Source organism: Oncorhynchus nerka, linkage group LG1 (assembly GCF_034236695.1).
Source record: "Oncorhynchus nerka isolate Pitt River linkage group LG1, Oner_Uvic_2.0, whole genome shotgun sequence".
NCBI classification, from domain to species: domain Eukaryota; kingdom Metazoa; phylum Chordata; class Actinopteri; order Salmoniformes; family Salmonidae; genus Oncorhynchus; species Oncorhynchus nerka.
This window is the reverse complement of record NC_088396.1, coordinates 27,914,269-27,932,293: the sequence shown is the minus strand read 5'-3', so window position 1 is coordinate 27,932,293 and position 18,025 is coordinate 27,914,269. Positions and strand designations below refer to the sequence as shown.

At 41.7% G+C, this 18,025-nt stretch overlaps 1 protein-coding gene across 3 annotated transcripts in view; it reads right to left on the bottom strand.

The window, feature by feature from the left end:
• LOC115128576 (mannosyl-oligosaccharide 1,2-alpha-mannosidase IB-like) overlaps positions 1 to 18,025 on the bottom strand; it is a 138,341-nt gene that overhangs the window by 101,110 nt on the left and 19,206 nt on the right. For all 3 annotated transcript variants that reach the window (XM_029658542.2, XM_029658522.2, XM_029658532.2), the window contains one exon: positions 3,909 to 4,170. In XM_029658542.2, coding sequence (XP_029514402.1) covers positions 3,909 to 4,170 — 262 coding nt within the window. The remainder of the gene's footprint in view (positions 1 to 3,908; positions 4,171 to 18,025) is intronic.

Sequence of the window (18,025 nt, the reverse complement as noted above, 5' to 3'; positions counted from 1 at the left end):
CTTTTCTGACTTTCGTGACTAATCTACTTGGCTGCTAGCTGTTTAATGTTTTGTCTGCTGAAAGAGATGTCCTTACATAAACGTTTGGTATGCTTTCGCCAAAAACCTTTTTTGAAATCTGACACGCCATGTGGATTAACAACAAGCTACGCTGTGTTTTGCTAGATTGCACTATTTTTAGTAATTCAGCGGATGTTGACGAAAATGTTCCCGGTAACGGGATGGGTGCATCAAGAAATTAAGAGAAGACAAGCTATGTGCACAGTGCACACAAAATTAGGTGGAAACTGAGCTGCAAAAAGTATGACCACAGAGACAAATATTTCCCTTAGATTACACAGACCCACAAAGAATTCGAAAACAAAAACAAATATTGATAAACTCTCATATCTATTGGGTGAAATACCATTGTGCCATCACAGTAGCAAGATTTGTGACCTGTTTTCAGAAGAAAACGGCAACAAGTGAAGAACAAACACCATTGTAAATACAACCCATAATTATATTTATTTTCCATTTTGTACTTGAACTATTTGCACATCGTTATAACACTGTACATAGCCATAATATGACATCTGAAATGTCTCTATTCCTTTGACTTTTGTGAGTGTAATGTTCACTGATCATTTTTGATTTGTTTATTTCACTTTTATTTATTATCCATTTCACTTTCTTTGGCAATGTAAACATATGTTTCCCATGCCAATAAAGCCCTTTGAATTGAATTGGGAGAGCGCTTTATCATACCCTAAAGGAGACGTGTGATATTTAAACACACCATCTTGGATAGAGTGGTGTCATATGGATCATATTAAGGATCACACAGGGCCATTTGCTATGTACTGTGGGGATTGCTCATGGAGAGAGAGATGGAGGCAGGGAGAGAGGAGGGTGGCCTCATCCTCTTCTCTACGGTCTTTATGGGCCACCATTTAAAAGCCCTAATTACGCTATCGATTTATCAGGGCTTTACAGTTACAGTACCCAGCTCCATGGGGAATACCACACACACACACATATCTCTTTATAAATGCAGTACAACACAGGCCTTTCTGTTATTGTAGAGGACCCCTATCTTGGCGGTGAAGAGAAATGTTATATTTAAGCAAATTTACTGCAATTCATCACATTTCTCCAATGTGTGAACTCATTCAAGACTGTTGGAAAAGTATTCCAGGTGAAGCTGGTTGAGAGAATGCCAAGAGTGTGCAAAGCTGTCACCAAGGCAAAGGGTGGCTACTTTGAAGAATCTCAAATATATTTTGATTTGTTCATCACTTTTTTGGTTTCTACATGATTCCATATGTTATTTCATAGTTTTGATGTCTTCATTATTATTCTACAATGTAGAAAATAGTAAAAATAAAGAAAAACCCTGGAATGAGTAGGTGTCCAAAATGTTGACTGGTACTGTACTTAAACATTTTTTTTTTTTTTTTTTTACATATATATGGAAGGATTTCAATGGCATAAAAATCCCTGCAAGCATTTCTGCTCTGGTCCCAATAGGAAAAATGAATATGGTGGAGGAGATATGGTACACTACATATACAACAGTATGTGGACACCCCTTCAAATTAGTGGATTCGGCTATTCTAGCCACAACCGTTGCTGACAGGTGTATAAAATCGAGCACACAGCCATGCAATCTCCATAGACAAACTACCCTGGGGGGGCAGGGTAGCCTAGTGGTTAGAGACTTGGACTAGTAACAGAAAGGTTGCAAGATCGAATCCCTGAGCTGACAAGGTAAAAATCTGTCATTCTGCCCCTGAACAAGGCAGATAACCCACTGTTCGTAGGTCATCACTGAAAATAAGAATTTGTTCTTAATTAACTGACTTGCCGAGTTAAATAAAAGGTCAAATAAAAAAATGTAAATAAAAAAAAACATTGGCAATAGAATGGCCTTACTGAAGAGCTCAGTGAATTTCAACGTGGCACCGTCATAGGATGCCACCTTTCCAACTACTCAGTTTGTCAAATGTCTGTCCTGCTAGAGCTGCCCCAGTCAACTGTAACATCTAGGAGCTACAACAGCTCAGCCATGAAGTCATAGGCCACACAAGCTCACAGAACAGGACCGCCAAGCGCTGAAGTGGCTAGCTCGTAAAAATAGTCTGTCCTCGGTTGCTACACTCACTATCGAGTTCCAAACTGCCTCTGGAAGCAACGTCAGCACAAGAACTGTTCGTCGGGAGCTTAATGAAATGGGTTTTCATGGCTGAGCAGCCACACACAAGCCTAAGATAACAGTGCGCAATGCCAAGTGGTTTAAAGCTTGCCGCCATTGGACTCTGGAGCAGTGGAAACGCATTCTTGGGAGTGATGAATCGCGCTTCACCATCTGGCAGTCCGACGGACGAAACTGGGTTTGGCAGATACCAGGAGAACGCTACCTGCCAGAATGCATAGTGCCAACTGTAAAGTTTGGTGAAGGAGAAGAAATGGTCTGGGGCTGTTTTTCATGGTTTGAGCTAGGCCCATTGAAGGGAAATCTTAGTGCTACAGCATACAATTACATTTTGAACAGTTCTATGCTACCAACTTTGTGACAACAGTTTGGGGAAGGCCCTTTCCTGTTTTACTATGACAATGCACCCGTGCACAAAGCGAGGTCCATACAGAAATGGTTTGTCGAGATCGTGTGGAAGAACTTGACTGGCCTGCACAGAGCTCTGACCTCAACCCCATCGAACACCTTTGGAATGAATTGGAATGCCAATTGCGAGCCAGGCCTAATCGCACAACATCACTGCCCGACCTCACTAATGCTCATGGCTGAATGGAAGCAAGTGCCCGCAGCAATGTGCCAACATCTAGTGGAAAGCCTTCCCAGAAGAGTGGAGGCTGTTAAAGCAGCAAAGGGGGGGACCAACTCCAGCAAAGGGGGGACCAACTCCTATTAATGGCCATGATTTTGGAATGAGATGTTCAACAAGTGTCCACATACTTTTGGTCATGTAGTGTATATGGTGGGAATCTGAACATTGAAGATGGTTCTATTTCTAGGGACAACGGCTGAGTGGCATGACAATTACACACAATATCCCCTCTGCATTTAGTTTGTGTTCACATTTAAGTCAGATATTTTTCAAGACCCAGTGACATGATTGGCAGTTAGCCTAGCGGTTAGAGTGTTGGGCCATCACCGGAGCCGACAAGGTGAAAAATCTGTCGACGTGCCCTTGAGCAAGGCTACATGTCCAAGTAGAAACATTATAAGGCAGAGATGATTCCAGGGACGATATTGGTTGGACAGATGGTGTGTCACATTCCCATTCCATGACAAGATTGGTTAGACAATTTGTGACAGACAAGGAGTAACTAAAAGCGGTTGATGAAGAGTCTCGCAAGATTTTACAACATGTTGCAATAGCACGACACATAGCCATCCTCCCTCCTTGAAAACATTGCTGTTGATGACAGTTGGCCTTTGTTCTGTAGAGATATGATTGGTGCTCACAATCACAAAGTAATCAGGCAGCCGCCGTATAGCTATGAGTGTATGGCAGGCAGCATACTCTCTGAATGATAATTATGTGGGAACAAAAGGCTCATTGGGAGACAAAAGCAAGGTTTAGAGCAAATGGGCTTGCCTCGTGCCGCAGTAAGTGTTCTGACTAAGTGGCATTCAGAAAGGCATGATAGAGGTAATTATCTGGAAGAATGGACGGATGGGGGAAAACGGTCTCAGGTTGGCTGTTTGTGTGTCGGTCCCTACTCAGCATCGCAGAAAGAGCATCTGAACTATCAGACACATCTCTGTCTCCTAGATCTCCCTTTCACACAGAGAAGACCGTGACATAGGGACAGACAAAAGACAAAGATAAGGACATGCACACCGGCACACACACACACTCATCCACACCCCCCAACCCCACCCCTTCTCCCTCCTTCTGCCTCACCTCTCTGATCTTGTCTCGTTTTTCCTTGACGTCAGGCTCCACGGGGTCTCCATCGTTGACCCCCACCACCTTGGGCATGGGGACAGGGGGCAGGGGCTTGGGCACCTCCTTCTTCTTCTTTAGGTCCTCCACCACCTTGCTCTTTTCCGTCTGGATCTCAGCCCGCAGCTCGTCCCGGGACTTCCTCAGCTTCTCCTTGGCTTCCTGCAGCGCACGCTCGTGGTCCACACGAATCTTATCGCGCAGGCTCTCCTCCTCCTCCCTAAAGGGGCACAACAGGAAGTCAGCACACAGGTTACAACATAACCAGGAAGTGAATAACCTCAGACAGGAAGTGGGCACCTAAAAGGTACAGCAGGAAGTGGGCACCAAACAGTAAGATTCAAACATGGTCATACAATGGTAAAGTTAACCTTTCTTAGGTAGGGGGCAGTATTTTCACGTCCGGATGAAAGGTGTGCCCAAAGTAAACTGCCTGTTACTAGGATATGCATATAATTGGTAGATTTGGATAGAAAACACCCTAAAGTTTCTGAAATTGTTAAAATAATGTCTGTGAGTAACAGAACTGATATGGCAGCCGAAACCCTGAGGACAAACCATCCAACAACAACAAATAATTTCAGCCTACCACTGTTTCTAATGGCTTTCATGTTTATTATGAGTACATGAAGTCCTCCCAGATTGCAGTTCCTAGGGCTTCCACTAGATGTCAACAGTCTTTAGAAAGAGTTTCAGGCTGGTTTTTGGAAAAATTAGCTAGAATTTGTAGTTTTTCTAAGTGGCTTCCATTTTGGCTGTAGTGTTTCCATGCTCGTTCTTTGTTATTTATCTCCGTTAATGAACATACTATTCTCCGTCTTAAATTGTATTGTTTATTTACGTATTAGGGTACCGGAGATTTGATTATAAATGTTGTTTGACTTGTTTGGATAAGTGTATTGGTAACGTTTGGGATTCATTTTGTATGCATTTTGAAGGAGGGAAACCGGTGGATTATTGAATGAAGCGCGCCAGCTAAACTGATGTTTTTATGGATATAAAGAAGGACTTTATCGAACAAAAGGACCATTTGTGATGTAACTGGGACCTTTTGGAGTGCCAACAGACAAGATCTTCAGAGGTAAGGCATTTATTATATCGCTATTTCTGACTTGTGTCAAACCTGCCTGGTTGAAAAATGTTTTTCATGTTTTTGTATGCGGGGCACTGTCCTCAGATAATCGCATGGTGTGCTTTCGCTGTAAAGCCTTTTTGAAATCTGACACAGCAGCTGGATTAACAAGAAGTTAAGCTTTATTGACGCTACCGTCCCACCTACCTGCCCCATAAGAAGTTAAGTAAAGATTTAGGCTACATGGTCAAGGCTTAGGATATTCCCTGGAGCCATGTACTGTGGAAAAGTAAATACACAAAAGGATCAAAAGGAGACATTTTACCATCAACACTTTACCTGCAAGGCCTACTTCAGGACAAAGAAGCAGCTGCAACGTCGACAATATATGTTCCTCTTTCAATCCTGTCCTCTTGCTGTTCTATAATATACTGTAATATACTCTCCATTGTTGGAGACTATAAAACAGGGATGTTCTACAATGCATTCGGAAAGTACTCACCCCTTGGCTTTTTCCACATTTTGTTATGTTACAGCCATTATTCTAAAATGGAATTTAAAAACAAATCCCTAATCAATCCACACACAATACCCCATAATGACATAGCGAATACAGTCTGACATTTTTGCAAACGTATACATTTTTTTTTTTTTATACTTAAAAAATGTAAAAGTGTTCAGACCCTTTGCTGTGAAACTCAAAATTGAGCTCAGGTGCACCTTGTTTCCATTGATCATCCTTGAGATGTTTCTACAACTTGATTGGACATGATTTGGAAAGCCACACCTGTCTATATAAGGTCCCACTGTTGGCACCATCCCTACGGTGAAGCATGGTGGTGGCAGCATCATGCTGTGGGGATGTTTTTCAGAGGCAGGGACTGGGAGACTAATCAGGATTGAGGGAGAGATAAACGGAGCAAAGTACAGAGAGATCCTTGATAAAAACCTGCTCCAGAGCGCTCAGGACCTCAGACTGGGGCGTAGGTTCACTTTCCAACAGGGCAACGACCTTAAGCACACAGCCAAGACAGCGTAGGAATGGCTTCGGGACAAGTCTCTGAATCTCCTTAAATCATACACAAGAAGACTCTAGGCTGTAATCGCTGCTAAAGCGCTTCAACAAAGTACTGAGTAAAGGGTCTGAATTCTTATGTAAATGTGATATTTCAGTTTTTTACTTTTAACACATTGGAAAACATTTATAAAAACCTGTTTTTGCTTGGTCATTATCGGGTATTGTGTGTAGATTGACGAGGGGAAAACAACAATTTAATCAATTTTAGAATAAGGCTGTAACGCAACAAAATACGGAAAAAGTCAAGGGGTCTGAAATACTTTCCGAATACACTATTTGAATTCTAAAATCAAAAGTGGTGCAGTCAGAAAGTGATTGAAATCATATAGAATGACCCAACAACAAGAGGCAGGAGACAGCTTTCTAATACAAAAGAGAAAAGAGAAGTGAAATATTGTCATTCCACACGACCTGCGCGAGGGGACAAGATGTCTAATGTGTGTGTGGACTCAGCTGTGGGGCCCTGGAGATGCTGGCTGAGAAACTGAGGGCCGAACCCTGACTGAGAGCAGGGGACGTGTGTGAGAGAAAGGGAGAGAACAGAACACTAAAAGCCATCCATTTTAGCAGCTGCAATACAAAGTACAACCTGACCCCACGGCAGGCAGGCAGGAGGGAGCAAGAGACTAACAGACCCAGGGGTACAGTGAAAAAAGTATAAGAAAAGAGGAAAAAGAAGAAGGGAGCGACATAGAGATTACAGAGAGCTAAAAAAAAGGGTCAGGTGGATACTGTGGGAATGGAGACGTGTGTTGATGACATCTGCCATTACAGCTCACTTCACTCAAGATGAGCCCTCAGGCTGGCAGAGGAGAGACAGCTGCACAATGAAAAGCTAGAAGAAAAGATGGGAGAGGAGAATGGAAGAGACCATTGGGGGAAGGGGGGTTAGGGATCACCTACTGTAGCACAGATATGAGCCATTTCACCGCAGCCACTAATTCACCAAGACAGACAGGCATTTTATACTAATTACCCTTCTTTAAGAGTAAACTGGCTGCCAGAATAGACACAGTGAAGGTCTGTTGTGTTTCATTACCATACAGTTCCCTAATGTGTGCCGATCCACTCTTCAGGACCAAAATAACAGCTCCACACTACTTACATAACGCTCAACTCAAAACATGAATACATTTTCATGTCGGTGTGTGTGTCTATCTGCAGACTTTAATTGATAGGAAATGTGTTTACACTGTGTGTGGTTAGAACTGACTCAGTCCAGATAAAGACACCGTCCTGGCAGTTCTAGCCCACCGGAGGGCTGGAGTCCTATGCATTTATGAGTACGTCCTCACAAACATATACTCCTATATGATATTTATGTGCTATTTAGTGCGATATGTTCACTGACTGACTATTGCGGTCATGAGGGTTTACAGGGTTTTACGTTAGGACAATGTGGCCACTGACAACGTGACCGGGAAGATTTTAATTTACCGGCCATTTGAGAAACTTACCAGACCCATATGAATTGGTGTAAAGCCATTAGGGCGTTCACCCACAGTGCTCAGAATTGCAGAAATCACTTTTAGATTATGGTAATTCATCTTAACAGAACATGCAACTCCTGTAATGAAGTAGCCAATAAAATGTGATTTCCAAACATTTGCCAAAATGCAATTCGTGGGAAAACACTGTGCTAAACAGCACATCTAATGAGAGCAGTTCCATATGTGACAGAGATCAACATCTCTGTTAGAAACTTAGAGGGGGAATCTAAAGATGCAACAACTAGGATGGGACGCCAATATGACTAGGATTGTGCGTTTGGCTTCTGGACAATGAAATAAAGTTGATAAGAAAACCAATAGAACAAGAGAGAAATGCTGGTATCAGCAGCATATGAGGAAGTCTTTATAAAATAATTGCCACCATGTTTCTATGGTTGGATTTTGCCTAGGCTACTTTGAAGCAAGTTAAGACATGCCTCACAATATGTTAAAATGTTAAGTACGTGTACAATTAAGTATGTTTTCAAAATGCATACTGCCTTCAGGTCACATTGCAAAGTGGTGGGTGATGCACTGATAGCCTGCCTACCGCTGCCTATGCACTTTAATGGCGAATGGGAGGCGGGATTCAATTATCAGAGAAATAAAAACAGTAGCGCTTTTTAAATCGTGGCCATCAAAATTGTTTTTAACACGCGATTTGTTAGAATTGTTGCACAATGACTGAGCTTATAAAAGCACGTTTCACTCCAGTAGCAACCAGTTGAGGAGCTGCAGCAGCATCTCTAGCGCGGTCTGACAAGTGATAGTCCGCTCAAAATATGCTGTGCACATGTGATAAATAAGACACATGATGACTAACTAAAAAATACACACGCACCAATTTAATTCTACTAAATTTAGCAAATTAACTTATAGACCGAAAAGCATGACGGTCAAATGTATTTCCATCGAATAAATAAAAAGCATTATTTTGCAATGGGATTGTTTTTTCTCCCGGTCAATTTGGCCGGCAACAATTTTATTAATCAACTTTTTTGTTGTTGTTATTAGCCAAAAGCTGGCAATTACTGGCAAAGGGAAACACTGTGTGTGTGTGTGTGTGTGACATAGCAAGCAGTGTGAAATGAGTGTGTTTTCAGCCCCCCAATGTGCTCTAATGGCTTCAGAGGAGGACCTGTGAGAGGGAAAGGCCAGGATGACGACAGGAAACATTACTACACAGCACCGGGCCTAATGGGCGCACAAATACTCTTGTGGTAATGGATTCACCCATTAATCTGCCTGAACCTAGCCCTTTCTTGTGCTCACTCCCTCATCCCTCGCTCTCTCCTCCTCAGAGCCATTCTGAGTCACTCTAGCATCACAGTGATTTCATGCGAGGCTCATAATGTCAAACACTCAATTAAGAGCATGTCAACATCTGCCTGACTCATTTATCTTGACAAAGACGTGAGCCCAGTCCCGAGCAATCAAGCGCCCTGCCTAACCTGCATGTTTCCTTCATCAGACCAGAGCAATCACATCCACCTTACTGATTAGTGCCTCCAGTCATAATCACTTCCTGCTTTCATTAGCCTCTTCCAATGGCATTTCATCATCTTTTTTATTTATTTAATTTTTTACAATGACATATAATACAATTGAACAGTAATTCATCCTACAGGATGTATTGTTTTTTTCTTGCCCATCAAGCCACTTTTAACCTCACCCCAATTTCCCAATCTACCCTCTCCCCCTCAACCCCACCCTCCCTCACATCTCTATCCTATGGATGGGAAAGCAGCAGACAAATCATACCAAGCAAGTCATGAACATAAATAACACAAGAAACCAAGCAAAAACAAACAAAACAAATAATTATAATAAAATAGAAGTACAATTACTCAAACATTGGTATTTGCTCTAGGTATTTGCACTTATTGGCCTACATTAGGTTGTTGAAGTATACTTATTGGCCTAGATTTAGTGGTACATTTCAATTAATTTATCTATCATGAGCTTTTCCTAAGTAGCTCCATCTGTCTTATTTCCTCACCTGCAGAGTTATTTAATAGTCTGCGACGGTGCCTCTCACACCGGCCCTGGCGCCCCTAGGCCACTCCACATACCGATCCATCCTGACAGCAGCACAACAGACCACTCAGATCCAAGGTTTGCTAGTTTAATGGCTAGTTGGATCTGGTGTGCTAGAGCCGGGAGGGACCAAGCATCCGGGGCCACGAGGGCCAGACCCGGAGGCACCCATCCACAAAGATTGTTAGTCAGTAAGCATTTAGTTATTTTAGGGACTGTACAAATTCATACATTAAACCCTTTACGTTGAACATATTCCAGGTATTCTGCCCACATGTATAAAAATATCCTGGGTTTGCAGATTATATTATAACGCACACTATCTAACGCGATAATTACACAAACCTATGGGCAACTGTTAGAGAATCGGGTGACTCCCAATGCAGAGCAATACATTTCTTTGCCGATATAAGGGCTAAATTACACAACTTCTGTTGATAGAAGTCAACTAAACTTTTATTGCCCTGTTAAAGTTGATTGACATACACTGAGATCTAAACAATATTATGCCGTCCCAATAATTAGATTACTCTGGACAGGCCCACAACATATGGAAAATAGTCCCCTTTTGTTTCTTACATCTCCATCATAGGTAGGACATTTCTGTATACATTTTATGCACGTACAGGGGTATAATATACTCTATATAGAATCTTAAATTGCAACATTTTATGTTTCAGATTGTATGAGCACCAATGACAAGTATCACAGATATTTTCCCCTTCCTCATTTGTAATACTTTCCCCCCCAAGTTTGCTCCATATTTGACACAGAGATTATTAGTGTTATCTGGGAAGAAATCAAGGCAGACATAAAAATAATTTCTAAATTGTATCTTCCTATTCATATTCCTCAGAAGGAAATCAATGAGTCTTTTAGCATATTCAAATCATGTTGTTTGGTAAATACAAGATGTCTTATCTGTAAAAAATTGAAGAAATCCGAGGATGAGATGTACAGTGTCTTCAGAATTTATTCAAATTCCTTGACTTTTTTTGATATGTTACAGCCTTATTATAACATTTATAAAATTGTTTATTGTCCCCCATCAAATCTACGTTAGCTAATCCACGTTTATCATTTTAAAAAGGCTAATTGATCATTAGAAAACCCTTTTGCAGTTATGTTAGCACAGCTGAAAACTGTTGTCCTGATTAAAAAATCAATACAACTGGCCTTCTTTAGACTAGTTGAGTATCTGGAGCATCAGCATTTGTGGGTTCAATTACAGGCTCAAAATGGCCAGGAAACAATTCACTTTCTTCTGAAACTCGTCAGTCTACTCTTGTTCTGAGAAATTAAAGCTATTCCATGTGAGAAATTGAGAAGAAACTGAAGATCTCGTACAACACTGTGTACTCCTCCCTTCCCAGAACAGCGCAAACTGTCTCTAACCAGAATAGAAAGAGTGAGAGGCCCTGGTGCACAACTGAGCCAAAGGACAAGTACATTAGAGTGTTTCGTTTGAGAAACAGACGCCTCACAAGTCCTCAACTGGCAGCTTCATTAAATAGTACCCGCAAAACACCAGTGTCACCGTCAACAGTGAAGAGGCGACTCCGGGATGCTGGCCTTCTAGGCAGAGTTCCTCTGTCCGGTGTCTGTGTGCCTTATCTCATATTAATCTTTTATTTTTATTGGCCAGTCTGAGATATGGCTTTTTCTTTCCAGCTCTGCCGAGAAGGTAGGCATCCCGGAGTCACCTTTTCGCTAGCTCTATTCCAAACTTCTTCCATTTAAGAATGATGGAGGCCAATGTGTTCTTGGGGAACTTTAATGCTGCAGACATTTTTTGGTACTCTACCCCAGATCTGTGTCTCGACACAATCCTGTCTCTGGGCTCTACGGACAATTCCTTCGACCTCATGTCTTGGTTTTTGCTCTGACATGCACTGTCAACTGTGGGACCTTATATAGACAGGTGTGTGAGCATGATCAATGGAAACAGGATGCACTGTAGCTCAATTTCGGGTCTCAAAGCAAAGGTTCTGAATACTTATGAAAATAAGGTATTTCTGTTTATTTTTAAATACATTTTCAAACATTTCTGAAAACATGTTTTCACTTTGTCAGTATGAGGTATAGTGTGTAGAAAGTTGATTTTTTATTAATTTCTCAATTTTAACATAAGGCTGTAATGTAATGGGTCTGAATACTTTCCGAAGGCACTGTACATGGACTGTAGTTCATTCAAATAAAGAAATTAACCTTTGGAAAAGAGATGGACTTCTATGATGCCTCTATCATACCAAGGCTTAAAGTTGGACTGACAGCTTTTTAACTACTTTGCAGATATGAAACAGAGACATTCATAAGTAAAAAATATATAAAATTCCCAGTTTATGCTTAAAAAACAACTTAGAGGTTGTAAAAATAGGTTCTATATGACTCAATTCCATGACATACAGTAATGCATTTTTGGCAAAATAGATGGATGCAGTTCAATGCATGATAAATATAATTCACCAATACATTTCTTGATAGTCACAAAATATTGCTTTCGGCTTGTAAATCACAGCTGGCCTTGCATATTCATGTTTGCTGCCTCCACCCATTCGGGATGCAATGTTTCAGTTTCAATTACTCAATATTTTGAACAAAATGGACGACTGGGAATGTCAATACAATCAAACTAGCAGGAGCATTGCTCACAAGTCAGTCAGTCATAACGTGGCTAATTAGCTAGCTCACGTGTCAAACAAGGCCAGCGGGCCAAATATGACACACAAGAGAGTATAAAATGAGACAACAGATACTTTATCAAATTGCAGCCTGATGCGCTCGCATTGGTGAATTCAACTTCAATTGCGCTGCTTTCGTCTGTCATGTTTACAGCGGAGAAAAAAAAGAAACCAATACAGTTGAAGTCAGAAGTTTACATACACTTAGGTTGGAGTCATTAAAACTTGTTTTTCAACCACTCCACAAATTTATTTTTAACAAACTATAGTTCTGGCACGTCGGTTAGGACATTTACTTTGTGCATGACACAAGTTATTTTTCCAACAATTGTTTACAGACAGATTATTTCACTTATAATTAACTGTATCACAATTCCAGTGGGTCAGAAGTTTACATACACTAAGTTGACTGTGCCTTTAAACAGCTTGGAAAATTTCAGAAAATTATGTCATGGCTTTAGAAGCTTCTGATAGAAAACAAATGTAGACCTCCACAAGTCTGGTTCATCCTTGGGAGCAATTCCCAAACGCCTGAAGGTACCAAGTTCATCTGTACAAACAATAATATACGCAAGTATAAACACCATGGGACCACTCATCCATCATACTGCTCAGGAAGGAGACGTGTTCTGTCTCCTAGAGATGAACGTACTTTGGTGCGAAAAGTGCAAATCAATCCCAGAACAACAGCAAAGGACCTTGTGAAAATGCTGGAGGAAACAGGTACAAAGTATCTATATCCACAGTAAAACGAGTCCTATATCGACATAACCTAAAAGGCGGCTCAGCAAGGAAGAAACCACTGCTCCAAAACCACCATAAAAAAAACTACGGTTTGCAACTGCACATGGGGACAAAGATTGTACTTTTTGGAGAAATGTCCTCCGGTCTGATGAAACAAAAATAGAACAGTTTGGCCATAATGACCATTGTTTATGTTTGGAGGAATACTTACAAAGTTGTGGCAAAAAGGACAACAAAGTCAAGGTATTGGAGTGGCCATCACAAAGTCCTGACCTCAATCCTATAGAAAATTTGTGGGCAGAACTGAAAAAGGGTGTGCGAGCAAGGAGGCCTACAAACCTGACTCAGTTACACCAGCTATCAGGAGGAATGGGCCAAAATTCACCCACCTTATTGTGGGAAGATTGTGGAATGCTCCCCGAAACGTCTGACCCAAGTTAAACCATTTAAGGCAATGCTATCAAATACTAATTGAGTGTATGTAAACATCTGACCCACTGGGAATGTGATGAAATAAATAAAAGCAGAAATAAATCACTCTACTATTATTCTGACATTTTACATTCTTCATATAAAGTGGTGATCCTCAGAAGAAGAAATCATACCCATGCAGACCTCTAACAGGGAGCTTGTGGCTTTTTCACACAGCTTCAGAGAATCCATTAATGATAGCCTATGTGAACATCCAATGTATATTTAAGACTTGTTCATATATCCTCTATTTCCCTCTCTCACACACACAGGGACAATCTCATCTAAATGTCGGCGTAGTGGTCACTGGCTTATGGTTGTGTCTGAGGTACAGGGATCAAACCTTTTTCAGGAGCAGGGAGCCTTCATTCCCCGGGGCTGGCTAGCATTAGGTCTCTGCCTCTCTGAGACTTGTGGTCTGGGGGGCTCGGGGCAGAATGACTCATTGCCTTAGCTACCCACAGAGAGCCTTCACCACTGTACTGTTCAGTATGGCCATTAGGCTTTGATCAGAGCTCATTCTGTGTGAGAAGAAAGCCAGCCAGGGAAAGTGTTTTTTTATTTTATATTACGGAGCCCGAGTTTTCACTGCAGCGTTTAGCAGATGAGCCAGAGATGAGATAACATGGATCTTTTCAGAAAGAGAACAGGCCCTGATGGAAGTCTAGCATTCTCTAGCTGCCAATCCCTACTATTGTCAACAATGTTGTGTCCCAAAAAGCTATTTAAGGGATAATCCACTCCATAAATGTCACTCATGAAATGCCTGTCAATTTGGTGATAGTCTATGTTCTATGAGTCAGTAAAATAACTATTATTTAACTTCTAAGGCGTCCATTTGTGAAATCAGGAAATCGTGTTGTAACGCATCATAAGGTTCCCATCACTGGAGATATGAAATGTGATGTGTTATTCCCTAACGCTTTTAAAACAATTACCTGCACTCCAGATTTGACAATCAGCCAATAGATGGTATGGGCATACTTGTCTGGAACACATCCATCTGTCTATACCGTCATGACAAAGTATAGTGGACCAAATTATTCAACTCATTCTTTCACCGACTTAAGCTGTTGCTTAGGGCCCTAGGGGGCCACGATAAAATAGCATGTTGTTGGAACTCAGTCGGGATATCAACTTACTATTGAGAGTAAGAATTGTAGAATACACCAGGTGCAATTTCAAAATGTGGTTGTGCACAAGCAGTTTATCTCTTATGTCAGTCACTGACAGTCACTCAATTAGCCATGTCATCTAACATGTTTTAGACTGGTAAGTTAGTCTAGCCACTTATCTAAACTTGTAGTAACTTTTGTCAAATACCGACCAGGCACGTGCTAAGGGGCCCTGACTTCCCGGGGTGCCCCATTGATTTTGTTAGTCATTCTCACTCACATCATATTAACATAATAAGTCACCACAAAATCTGTAGAATTGCTGGAAATGAGTTTTAAAACTGAAAAGAACATCTCTCCACCCCATGGCAAAATGTGTAGAATTGTAGAAAACTTGCTTTAAAAAAAAAAGATCCAATGCAGCAGTTCTCAATATCAAATAATTAAGTACCTTACTGTCAATGTTTTCAATTAAAATGGTAAAAAACAAACAAAAATAGCTTCTTAGCAGAGAGCAATTTCTCAAGCAAGAATTTCACTTGGACTGTCTTAGAGTGGTCTGAGTGGTGAGGGGAAAACTTGACGTTATTGGCAGAGAGGTTTGGAACCCTCTTTCTTATTGGTCTATTAACTAATTTTCCACAAGGTGATGTCACCATGGAAGGCCAAAACTCCATCCCTCTAAAAACAGGCTGAAGTTTCAGGTGGTCTTTTCAAATAGCTCTTACACTAAAAGAGCATTATCATCAAGTTTACAATATAGTCCAACCTCAGTTTGGAAAGATGTATAAAAGACAAAAACAAATCACGTTTTGACTGCACTAGGCCTTTAAAACAAAACAATAATTATATGGGAAAGGGGGATACCTAGTCAGTTGTACAACTGAATGCCTTCAACTGAAATGTGTCCTCCGCATTTAACCCAACCCCTCTGAATCAGAGAGGTGCTGGGGGCTGCCTTAATCAACATCCACGTCATCGGCGCCCGGGGAACAGTGGGTTAACTGCCTTGATCAGGGGCAGAACGACAAATGTTTACCTTGTCAGCTCAGGGATTCGATCCAGCAATCTTTCGGTTACTGGCCCAACGCTCTAACCACTAGGCTATCTGCTGCCCCATGGCAAAATGTGTATAATTGCAGGAAATTAACTTTAAAACAAACATTTCTCTCCACCTTCAAGAGGGGGGCTAATGAAATGTTTTGCCACAAGGTGGTGGCCCCCCAACCAAAACTTGCTTAGGGCACCCCAAAAGGCTAGAGGTGGCCGTGTTCGCATGCTGATATTGATTATGGTATTATTGTGTGTAGCTACGATTACTAGATAGAACCTTGCTAGCCAGTCAGCCAGCCCAGAGAGAGAGCATTGCATTGTGGGTTTTGTAATCAACTTGAGCTGCAACAGATTTCCACATGTTCGTACCAACCTTATTAAAACAGTATTTAACATTTCTTCACAAAAAATTGTTTCCAGAGTTAACGCTGTGAATCATAGGAATTAGTGGTTTTGGGAGAATTATTTAATTTAGAATGCTGTGGAAAAATTGCGCTACTAGACAAAACAGTATCCAACATAAGTGTGTCCCTGACTCCATACCTTTGTGCCAAGTAGTTTGTGTCCCCAATCCCCATATCCTTAAACCTGGCACACACACACACAAACACCCCAGTATCCCGAATAGCTACCCTCTCCTACTTTCTGCTCTCTCCACAGCTCTCTGTTTGGTCGTGTTCCATCTTTCCATCTGTGTGGGTCCTGATAACATCAGTCCAGATGGACAGAGGGTTTAGAGTTACTCATCTCCAGTTCTGGACCAGGCATATGCTCTTTAAATGAGGATTAGGGGGGAATGGGTAAGCCTTCGCTTTTTTCACCTCAATTTTCCTCCTGACTATTTACAAGGTAGCGGAAAGGGAATTAACAACAGGGATTTAAGGCGCAGCAGCATGCTGGGTTAGCTAGCTAGTGTTGACAGCACCAGCAAGCAACACAGAGAGAGGGGGAGGAACAGTGTGTGAGCGAAAGAGGATTTTCAAATGTAGAGATGCTGTTTTGGGGGTTGACATGAATAATGTAATGCCATGAAACACTTCCGCTGCACCCAGGTGTCTCACACCCATGGAAATTACTTCATCCATTGGTCTCCCGTTCCATAGAATTAATTACATCTGGCGGCTCGGAGGATTTGATAGCTGATTCACAGGGTCTTTCCCTCTCTCTCATTGTGCCGGGGTCTTCAAACTGCAGCCATCTTCGCTGGTTTCAGATCCTATTTATTTTGAGAATCAGTCATTTGCTCTGGAAATCACGCCCATGCTCCGATCATTTGAAATCGTTTCCCCTCTTTGCGAGGAATACATGAATGTCAAGCAGGTGGAAGAGGGGCGTTCTAAAAACCAAGAGGTGCAGAATGCATAATGTCCACTGTTCAAAGTCCACTTCAGTGTCTCAAACCAGATCAAGCTTCTTTATTAAAGAGATGTAAAAAAGTGAAATGTCGGTTTTTGTTGTATACATTTGCAAACAATTCTAAAAACCTGTTTTTTTCATTGTGTGGTAGTGTGTGTAGATTGATGAGTGGGAAAAAAAACACATTTAATCCATTTTAGAATAAGGCTGTAACGTTAGCAAATATGGAAAAAGTTAAGGGGTCTGACTACTTTGAGAATACACTGTATACCAGCCTCCACCCTTCTGGGAAGGCTTTCCACTAGACGTAGGAACATTGCTGCGGGGACTTGCTTTCATTCAGCCACAAGAGCATTAGTGAGGTCAGGGACTGATGTTGGGAGATCAGGCCTGGCTCGCAGTCAACGTTCCAATTCATCACAAAGGTGTTTGATGGGGTTGAGGTCAGGGCTCTGTGCAGGCCAGTCAAGCTCTTCCACACCAACCTCGACAAACCATATCTGTATGGACCTCGCTTTGTGCACAGGGGCATTGTCATGCTGAAAAAGGAAAGGGCTTTCCCCAAACTGTTGCCACAAAGTTGGAAGCACAGAATCGTCTATAATGTCATTGTAGGCTGTAGGGTTAAGATTTCCCTTCACTGGAACTAAGGGTGCCTAGCCCGAACCATGAAAACCAGCCCCAGACCATAATTCCTCCTCCACCAAACTTCACTGTTGGCACTATACATTGGGGCAGGTAGCGTTCTCCTGGCATCCACCAAACCCAGATTACTTTGTCAGTCTGCCAGATGAAATGTGATTCATTACTCCAAAGAACATGTTTTTACCGTTTCAGAGTCCAATGCTTTACGCCACTCCAGCCGACGCTTGGCATTGCACATGGTGATCTTAGGTTTGTGTGCTGCTGCTCAGCCAAGGAAAACCATTTCATGAAGCTCCCGATGAACAGTTCTTGTGCCGACACTGCTTCCAGAGG